This window comes from Tursiops truncatus, chromosome 14, assembly GCF_011762595.2.
Source record: "Tursiops truncatus isolate mTurTru1 chromosome 14, mTurTru1.mat.Y, whole genome shotgun sequence".
Taxonomy (NCBI): Eukaryota; Metazoa; Chordata; class Mammalia; order Artiodactyla; family Delphinidae; genus Tursiops; species Tursiops truncatus.
Window position 1 is genome coordinate 25,185,847 of NC_047047.1, and position 9,282 is coordinate 25,195,128.

A 9,282-nucleotide genomic window follows, 5' to 3' on the forward strand; every position below is an offset into this window, starting at 1 on the left:
GAAGGCACCTACCACCTGCCTGGCTTACCAGACCCCCTCAGAGTTCTGTGCTGTACAAAATGATGACACTGCTTTAAAGTGTCTAGAACTGGGTGAGAGGAGGGCGAGCAAGCAGGCCAGCGACCGACTGGCCGGCGGGGCAGGGTTGCGGAGAATAACGTGATGCAGCCTCGACCACCAGAAGGGGCCCAGGATTGATGTGTTGTTCTAGAGAAGGAACTGGAAGCAATCAAAGCTTGAGTCGGGAGATGGAAGAAGCAGCTGAGAGGCTAAAGGGGCTGCAGAATGAAGTACAGAAGCAAATGAATATGAGTCCACCTCTAGCAATGCAGGCCCACTGATCATGTCCATTGAGGAGAAGATGGAGGCCGATGCCCACTCCACCTACGTTGGCAAAGTGGACTGTGGTGCAGCAGCGGAAGAGCTGGAAGCACACTTTCATGGCTGTGGTTCAGTCAACCACGTTACCATACTCTGTGACAAATTTAGTGGCCATCCCAAAGAGTTTGCTTATATAGAGTTCTCAGACAAACAGTCAGTGAGGGCTTCCCTGGCCTTAGATGACTCCCTATTTAGAGGAAGACAAATCAAGGTGATCCCAAAGCGAACCAACAGACCAGGCATGAGCACAGCAGACCAGGGTTTCCCACAAGTCCGATTCCGAGCCCGGACCCCCGACTACAACAGTTCCCCCTCTCAATTCTACAGTGGTTTTAACAGCAGGCCCTGGGGTCACGTCTACAGGGGCTGGGCTAAAGAGACATCATGGTATTCCCCTTACTTAAAAAAAGTGTGTATTAGGAGTGGGGGTGGGGAAGAGGAAAGAAGGGGACAAAAGAATTTAAAAAAAAAGAAAAACAGGAAAAAAGAAGTTTCTAGAATTCCAGCCCCACCCCCACCTCAGCACATTTGCTCTGGGGTATAATTCTAATGCCACAGCAGGTTTTTTCTGCTTCACTGTGTCACTTTCCACTTGTCTTCCACAAGACACTGATAATTCCTCTATCCCCTTAAAATCTTTTTTCTCCTTTTTGCCTTTCCTCTTGTATTATTTCTTCCAACTTTTCATATATGTTAGAGTGGGTAGAACTAGTGTGCTTTCTTTCATCTTATGTAGCAAGCAGACTGTTATGTACCTGTTATGATGATCACCTCAAGGAAGAGAACACAATTTAAAGATTTAAAGATGATTGTAACAGTCCTGACTCCATGGTTCCGGGAGTTGTGGTTTTCCTTGAAAAACTACCACAGAAAATTGTCTCATTTCCATTCCTGGTTTAAAAGGGTACATGCAGAAAATCTGCTAATATGTCTGCTTGTCTCTTCTTCTTACCCATATGCTAACTTATTTAATCTCCATGGCAGACGACAAAGTGTCACCCCTCTGTTCTGCAGTACCCTTCACTCAAAGAGTTGCCACCCCCAGAATTTTGACCCTTCTTTTTGTCCTGTGATGGGCTGAGTTGATATCAAGGGCCCTGTCCCCACCCACCTCCTTGTACCAACGCTTTCCTCTCCCTGATCTCTCCTCCTCCTCTCTCTTCCCAGGTGACTTTGACCACCTTCTTTTTAAGCCCTCTCTGGACTTTCCAGGGACATTCCCCAATCAGCCCACTCTATCCCCAGTTGTGCAACACAAGCAAAATTTATCACTCTCAAAATGAGACCTGAATTTTCACAGTGTCCCACAGAAGTCTCTGTTTTAAGGCTCTGTTTTTAAGGATTTCAGTTCTTGAAACTCCACATTTATCATTGAGTAATATATTAGCCCCCTCTAAGGTGAACACCTACTTCGTCTCTGAACTTGTCTCTGCATTGATAACCCTTTGTGTATGTCCCTAATCAGGGAAAAACAGTAGTACCTTGCGGCACTGGTGATTCAGGCAGAAAGTCCCTCTCTCCCCAGGGCCAGGGTGAAATGGCTCAGCCATCCCTGACACCCCCCGAGGAACTTGGGGAAGCCTCAATTGGGACTAATCCTCCAAACACGCCAAAGACTAAAGATAAACCAGCGTTTATGTATGTCTTTGTTTCAGAAAAGAGAATGGGTGCTATTGGCCAAAGGGGAGCCCCTGAGCCAAGGACACAGCCTGAGAAAGCCCGCCAGCACCTTCTACGTGATCCTGCCATCTCGCTCTCCCACTCTGCTGGTGAAGGCAGTGGCCACTCGGGAACTGATGCTGCCCAGCCCTTTCCCCCTGCTACCTGAGGACATGCCTGATGACAGCCGTAAGACTGTGGAGGCAAGTGAGCCCAGATCTCATGGAATAGATAGAGGGGAGAAAAGAGAAGAGAGTTGAAGAAAGGGATGAGGGAAAGGAGTGAGCCCCTGAAGGAAAGGACGGGAGCAGAGGCAGAAGTGGTTCCAAGGGTGTGGTAAGAGGAGCAGAGAAGAAAGCAAGGAACTGAGGCCAGACAAAAGGAAGTAAGCAAGCATCTGTGTGACGGTGTATTCTCATGGGTCTTTCTCTGCAATATGTGTATACATGTGTGTGTACCTGTGTTTGTGTGCATCTATTTCTGAGAAAAAGAGGGAAAGGCAGCCAATGTAGGCACCGAGAATAGGAAGAGCTTTAAAATAAGACTCTGATGAGAAGGAGGGAACAGTTCTGAAGGCCATTTTCTCCTCCCCCTCCTCTCTTCTTGGATCTGGATTCTGGATTTCCTCTGTCAGCCTCCCCAGGCTGAGGCGGGGGAGGGGGTCCTCTGGGTACAGAGAACTGGAACCACATCGTTGCTGCTAGGTTGCTGACTTATGTGCAGAGAGGACAGAGCCTGGGATTGTACTCTTGGCTTGGCAGCCACGGGGATGCAGAGAGGTGGGCACAAGTGGCCATGGCTCACTCAGTGTCTCACTTCAGGGCCAGTGGTTCCTGGCACAGGATGTTGTGGCCGGAAAACCTGACTGCTCAGGAATGCTCTGCTGGCATGTCCTCTGGTTATACTCACCTCAAAGGCCTCCGAGAACTCAGTGTACTTGCTTTGCAGACTGTGAGCACCCCAGCCGGGACACACCCTCCCTCACAGCTTCGCACACTGGATCCCTTGTAACCTTCATAGCGCTCTGGCCCCTCTCAGAATCCTGTGACATTGTTCTCAGGGCCAGAGTGTTCAGTGTCCCTAACCACTCAGTTGCTGCTACTTCTTGTACCCTTGCCTGACACTTACCTCACAAGCACTCAGACCTGGGGCAGAACACCCAGCAGGACACGCATCTATTTCACATCCTTCAGTGAAGCCCTGGGTCATCATACCTCCTCCAGCTTCTCACACTCAGGTCTCTGCCTGACATCTTGGGTTCTGTGACCTCAAGACCCCCAGGTGAGGCTCCTCCTCTCTCTTCCTCAGAGCATGCTGGATGACCTGGAGCTAGAACCCACCTACAACCCCTTGCAGGTTTGGAGCCACCTGTACTCACACCTGAGCAGCACCTTTGCCAAGCCTCAGGGCCCGCTCCACCCAAGGTGGGAGAGCCGGGCTCTGAGAAAGGTACTTCCCTCCCTCCCCTTTATGCCCAGAATCCCAGAGAGTCCTCTTCCCCTGTGCCCAACTCCCCCCCGTCCAAGGGAGTATCCTCCCTGGATCCCCTCTGGCAGAAAGAGGGCATACAGGGGAGGAAGAAAAAGAGCAGCCTTTTGCCCTAAACAAAGAAAATTACAACCCCTACCCGGTAAGGGGGCTTTTTTTTTTTTTTTTTTTTTTTTTTTGCTTGGGCATTTACATATGTTTAGGTATCTTAATTGCAGTGTTTGTGATAAATCATTAGTCATTTAACAGACCATTGTCCCACTAAGCAAACTGGCGGCACTGGAACTACAACCACAAGCCTCTGTTGAAAGAAAAGGCTTAAGGGAAGGTGGGAAAAGAAATGCCTAAGGGAAGGGGAATTAGCATTTACCGACCAGCAGTCATTTGCCAGGTTCTGTGACATGTGTTCTCACATATATTTTTCTCATTTAATCCTCACAGCATCCCCGCAAGGTAAGTGTTATGCTTATTTTACAGATGAGTAAAGGGAGGCTGATCAAGGTTAGTAGCTTAGAGACAGGGCTCTAGTGACAGGGGTTGAGAGAGAAGAGTAATTGAAGGGGGTATTTATCTTTTTATTTTTTTAAGATTTATCTTATTATTTATTTATTTTTGGCTGTGTTGGGTCTTAGTTGTGGCATGCGGGATCTTCACTGAGGCACGTGGGATCTTTCATTGTGGCGGACGGGCTTCTCTCTAGTTGTGGCATGTGGGTTTTCTCTCTCTAGTTGTGGCGCATGGGCTCCAGAGAACGTGGGCTCTGTAGTTTGCAGCACACAGGCTCTCTGGTTGAGGCGTGCGAGCTCAGTAATTGTGGCACGCGGGCTTAGTTGCCCTGCGGCATGTGGGATCTTAGTTCCCTGACCAGGGATCAAACCCATCCCCTGCATTGTAAGGCAGATTCTTTACCACTGGACCACCAGGGAAGTCCCAAGGGGTGTTTATTTTTATGAAATCCATGTTCTATAGTATTTGGGCTTCCTTTTGTGCCCTTATTAATCTTTTCCTTGTTTCTCAATAACAGAGCCTATAGGAAAACCCCCGCTTTGTCTTACCTGAAGTTACAAGAGAAAGATGTTTCCAAACTACAGTCAGTCTAGAGGTGGGAACAGAACCGACCATAAGTTAGCTGGTGGACAAGCAAACAGAGGAGGACACTTAGCCAGGAGACAGGCACTGTGGAGGCTGGAGCCTAGGGGACTCCACTGCCCTGGGCCTCGAGGCTGTCACTCACAGGACACATGAAGGAGTTAGGACAGAAGGCCCGGCAGGGAATTGGACAGATCGGGAACGGTCTGGTCTTCACAGGAAGCTCTTCTTGCTTTCTTTGCAGGCTGGGCCACTGCAAACAAACCGAGTTCGAGCCACAGTGGCCCCTTTGCCTATGACTCCAGCCCCTGGCAGAGCCCCCAAGATGCCAGCAGCCAGCAAAGCTTCCTCGGATGTCTTCTTCCAGCCTTCCATGGAGGAGGAGGAGGAGGAGGCAGACGAGGAGTATCCCTCAGGGCCCTAAGTCACCAGCACCACAGCCCAGCTGCCCTGTGCAAGCACATCCATGCCAAGGCTCACACAATGGCTTTCTGTGGACAGACTTGCCTCCTATCCACCTGAGCCTCTGTGAGCTCCGGGTGGCTGGGAAACACAGCCTTCCCCTCCGCAGTCCTCAGTGCTGCCACTGCCCCACTCTTCAGGCTGGGAAGAGACGCACCGACCCTTTTCCTTCGCCAAGCAGGGACTCATTTTTCTTTTGGATCATTTGATACTGTTAACACAAATGAAGATTAAATAACCAGTAAGTCTCCACCATTGTTAGGAGCATTCCCAGGCCTGATTTTCTCCTTGTAGCTGTGTAAGTAGGTGGGTGAAGTCAGGTCACCATCAGGAAACTGAACCTCAGGAGACAAGGATGAGGTTTTCAGAGCTCATGAAAAGCAAGTAGGATTGAAATTGAAATCGAAACCGCATTCCAAAGCCCATGCCCCTCCCACTACACCCACCACAGTGCAATTCCCTTCAGCCTCCAAACAGATAAGTGGTTGATGCTTGGTACCTACACGCAAAGTGTGCGCAGGCGCGTGAGTGTGCTTTTGTCTGTGTGTGTGTGTGTGTATGTGTGTGTGTCGGTGTGTGAGACAAGGGGGAGGGAAGGCATCCTAGAGCTGAGAACAGGGGAGAGGGTGGTGTGAAAAAGACCTATTCCCTTCCTATTCCCCTCTCCTCATACCTGCCCATCAGCTTTCTCCATCCACAGGATAACTACCATTTATACAATGCTTACTCTGCACTTGAAATCGTATTAAGTACTTGAGAAATTTAACTCCTTTCATAAAAACCCTGTGAGGTTGTATGTGTAATTAAGCTTTCCCATTTTGCACAGGGGCAGTGGGGGAAACTGAGCGTTACAGATGTTACACACAGGGTCACAGAGATAGGGTCAGGCCCAGGTGGGCCTGACTGGACCACCCAGGCTCTGAACGACCACACTGCTTGACCCCCCTGCCCGAGGCCCTTTCCTCCTTCAGTGGCCCCCAACACCTTCCTGGTTCTCCTGATTCCCTCCACATCTACCCAGCACAGCCTGCCACTCTGTCCCCTCTGTGACTATTCACACACATAGACCTCTTAAACCCAAACTGACTTTAATGAGGATAAAACTTTAAAAAAATATCTCTCTCTGGCAAAGAACGATGCCGGGGTAAAGATCAAGACACAGCCCAGTGTCTCCCTATAGCCTCCATACAGGCCCCTCAAACTGTACCTACTCTGACCAAACACCCCTTTCTTTAGTACTGCTCCAGCAGCTATCCCTTCCTTTGGTGGGGATGACTTAGAGGTGCTGGCCTCCCCCAGATCCAGCCCCTGAGCCCCTGCCAACTGTCCCACTTCCATGACTTCTTGGGACACATCATCCTTCCCTTGACTCCCCTTGTACCCTGGTCTCTACACACAGACCCCTCTGGTTCCTGCTGGTTCTAACAGGTTTCTTTGATCCCCAGTGCCACCTCCCCATGGTCCTCCTGTCAGCAACCCCAGCCTTGCCCTTCTTCTCATGTGGAGCCCTCTGACTTAGCCCCAGTCCTGTCAGTCCCTGCTCCAGAGAGCCCACAGTTCCAGCTACCTGAGGCCCCACTCTTCTGGACCTGGCTGTACAGGGCAGTGTCTGAGCTATGGCCTTTGCTGCCACTGCCAGCTGCAGCACCGGATTCAGAGAAGGCCAGGCCCTGGGGCTTGGGAGCTGGGAAGGGCTTTGTGCTCCGCGGGGGTGGCACGGCGTAGTCATCAGTAGCAGGGTTGTAGGGGAGCTCATAGCCCTCCTCCTTCACCCGAGCCTGGCACCACCAGGCATCCTTGGGCTCCTGAGGCAGATCATAAAGGCCCCGGAGAGCAGCTGGGGCCAGGCCCTCAGGTTCATCATAGATGGGGTCTTCTTTGGGGTCTGTCAACTTGGCCTTTATCAGCTGCTGCTGCAGATGCTCACACAAGTCCCAATAGAGAGGTTTCTTTAACTGCAACCCCTCCCCTGCCTGAGCAGGGGTGCTGTCCAGGGGGTCTGAGTATAGGGAATCTTGGGAAGGGCCTGGAAGAATGCGCAGGGAGTCTAAGGGTTCAGCATACAGGGCTGGAGGGCTGCCTGCGAGCTCCTGGGGGCCCCGCGGGGGAGCCAACTTCCCTTCTGCCACTTCTCCTTCATGGGAATCAGCTCTGAGAACATCCTGCCCCTGGCTGGCCTTTCCCTGGGTCTTCTGTCGGTGGATAGCAGTCTCAACTGCCTGAAAGATGTCATTTCCCTGCGCCGTCTGGAAGGTGAAGGTTCCAGGGCCAGAGGGGCAGCGGCGGCCAGCCTCAAAAGAGAACATGACCTGAAGAGAGTGTGGAGGGAAACACATAATCAGGAGCCATCAGAGGAGGTGAGTCACAGGGCTGGAACTAGTTAGGGGACCTACAAAGAAGAGACCACCTGGGAAGGGAGGTGGGGTCATGGGCTAGGCAAGAAAGCCCGGTCCTGCCCCACCCCTCCCACAGCTGCCCAACCCAGGGAGCCAGTCCTGCACCGCACCTTGTCTCGGCCATAGCGACGCAACAGAGTGTAAGGCCAGGAAAGGAGTGGCTCCTGTATCTGAGTCTGGGCCCCCACGCCCAGGAGAGTCAGCCTCTCAGCCTCCACTCTCAGCATATAGGAGCCATGCAGGCCACAACGCTCAGCGGCTTCAGTCCTTTGCACGGTTACCCAGAACTGGGATCCTGGAAGGAATACACAGTTAGACTGGCACCTGGCCAGGACTGGGGTGGGGGGAGGGAGCAGGTTGTCCAAGCATACACGTGAAAGCCAGCTCTCAGGAGCATTCTACTTCCCCTTGTAGGACACCCTTTCTTTCCATGCCATCCCTGCTGGGGCTTTTCAGGCATCTACCTTCCCAGGCGGGGCTATACAGTGAATTCTCCAGCATCTCCAGGGCAGAAAGCTTGGGTGGGTTCTCGGCAGGCGCCAGGGCCCAGCTGCCTTTCTGGGGTAAAGAGAAAGAGTATGAAGGAGACTGTGATTCCCTCACCGCGGTTCCCAGGGTCTGAGTCAGCCCAGTTCCTCTGCCGCTGTAACTGCTCCCACCCCGCATGGACTCTTGGGCCCAGTGCAGCTCGCCCCAGCCCCTCACCGGAAAGGCGTTTCGGCACAGCGTTTGCACCCAGGCGGCGCTGGACGGCGCGTCGGCCGCCAGCAGGTGGGAACGCTGTGCGGTGTCCAGGCGGAAAGCTGCGGCGCCAGGCTCAGGGGGGCTCTCCACGGCCACGGGGGCCACGCTCACACACTCAGCCAGACGGATCACCTTGCAGTCCAGGCGGCGCGTGCTCCCTCGGCCCCCTCCAGAGCTCGACCCCTTGTGGTCAAAGAACTCGAGCCGCGCGACACCGTGGGGGCTGGCCGGGTAAAGCACCGCCCAGGTCTTCCTCCACCTCTGGGGAAAGATCGGAGAGACACTGGGGAAGGAGAGCAGGCAAACACCGGCGGCCCGGGCCCCGACAGGGAGGGAGGGACCTGCGCGGGCCAATTTCAGGTCTGAGGCTTCCCGACGGCAGGCGAAGTTTCCCAAGGAGGATGCCGCTCCGCCTCCCCCAGGGCCAGAGAGGCGAGGCCGGAGGCAGGCAGACGCTTCTTCCGAATGTGTGCAAAGCAATTTAGCCGGAAATTCATAAGGCTCTCCGGCTCCGGGCGCCGCGCTCCAACCCGCTGCCGGTCCCCTCCCTCCATCTAGGCTCAGCTGCCCACCCCTAGCTCTGATGGGGTTCGGCAACCCCTACCCACACTACCTTGGTACCGAAACGCTGGCTCTGCAAAAACAGCGGCCCTTCCATCACGGCCCCGTCCATGGCCCCGTCCATGGCCCCTGGCGGTTCCTTCCGCCCTTCCTGGCCCTGTGGGCCGGAGGCGGGGCGAGGCGGGGAGGAGGGCGGGGCGGGGCTCGCGCAGGAGGCGTTCCCGCCCCCACAACCTCCCCGTACCGCGAAAGGGGAGGAAGGAGACAAGCCAGAAGAAAGGGGAGCGGGTACCCAGATAAGCTGGCTGGTGCACCACGTCCGGCCCACCCCCCCCGAACCCTGGGTCGCGCACAAGTGGCTCCACCGAAGGAAACCTCGTGGTTTCGGTCAGAGGACTCCGGCGCCTAGGCTTGGGGGCTGCGTACTACATCAGATGCTCAACGTGACGTCAGAGTGAAGGCCGTGACATCATCTCGAAAATGCCGACGGGCACCCTGGGGC

At 53.7% G+C, this 9,282-nt stretch overlaps 2 protein-coding genes across 3 annotated transcripts; one reads left to right on the forward strand and one right to left on the reverse strand.

The window, feature by feature from the left end:
* Window positions 1–222: 222 nt before the first annotated feature.
* Window positions 223–5,041, forward strand: LOC101328943 (polyadenylate-binding protein 2). The gene is given in 5 exon segments (XM_073791759.1): window positions 223–318; window positions 321–790; window positions 2,037–2,243; window positions 3,349–3,464; window positions 4,933–5,041. Coding segments are annotated over 5 exon segments (972 nt in total). The 5' UTR covers window positions 223–248.
* A 1,109-nt stretch (window positions 5,042–6,150) lies between these two features.
* Window positions 6,151–9,039, reverse strand: DOK1 (docking protein 1). Of its 2 annotated transcripts, XM_033838143.2 has the most exons (5): window positions 8,833–9,039; window positions 8,181–8,480; window positions 7,940–8,033; window positions 7,586–7,770; window positions 6,151–7,388 (listed from the first exon to the last, which is right to left on the reverse strand). In XM_033838143.2, exons 1-5 carry the CDS (start codon window positions 8,902–8,904, stop codon window positions 6,576–6,578), a joined length of 1,464 nt encoding a protein of 487 aa, XP_033694034.1. In that variant the 5' UTR covers window positions 8,905–9,039; the 3' UTR covers window positions 6,151–6,575. The 2 variants fall into 2 exon arrangements, with proteins under 2 accessions (XP_033694034.1, XP_033694035.1); XM_033838144.2 differs by lacking the exon at window positions 8,833–9,039 and having other exon boundaries at window positions 7,940–8,029; window positions 8,181–8,317.
* Between the last annotated feature and the right edge of the window lie 243 nt (window positions 9,040–9,282).

What these genes read in the sequence shown, in the direction of transcription:
- DOK1 (XM_033838143.2), bottom strand. Translation starts at nt 8,904, where the DNA reads ATGGACGGGGCCATGGACGGGGCCGTGATGGAAGGGCCGCTGTTTTTG. An exon ending in GCCAGCGTTTCGGTACCAAG is followed by an intron (nt 8,481 to 8,832) that starts GTAGTGTGGGTA and finishes ATCTTTCCCCAG; the next exon opens with AGGTGGAGGAAGACCTGGGC. An exon ending in GTATAGCCCCGCCTGGGAAG is followed by an intron (nt 7,771 to 7,939) that starts GTAGATGCCTGA and finishes TATTCCTTCCAG; the next exon opens with GATCCCAGTTCTGGGTAACC.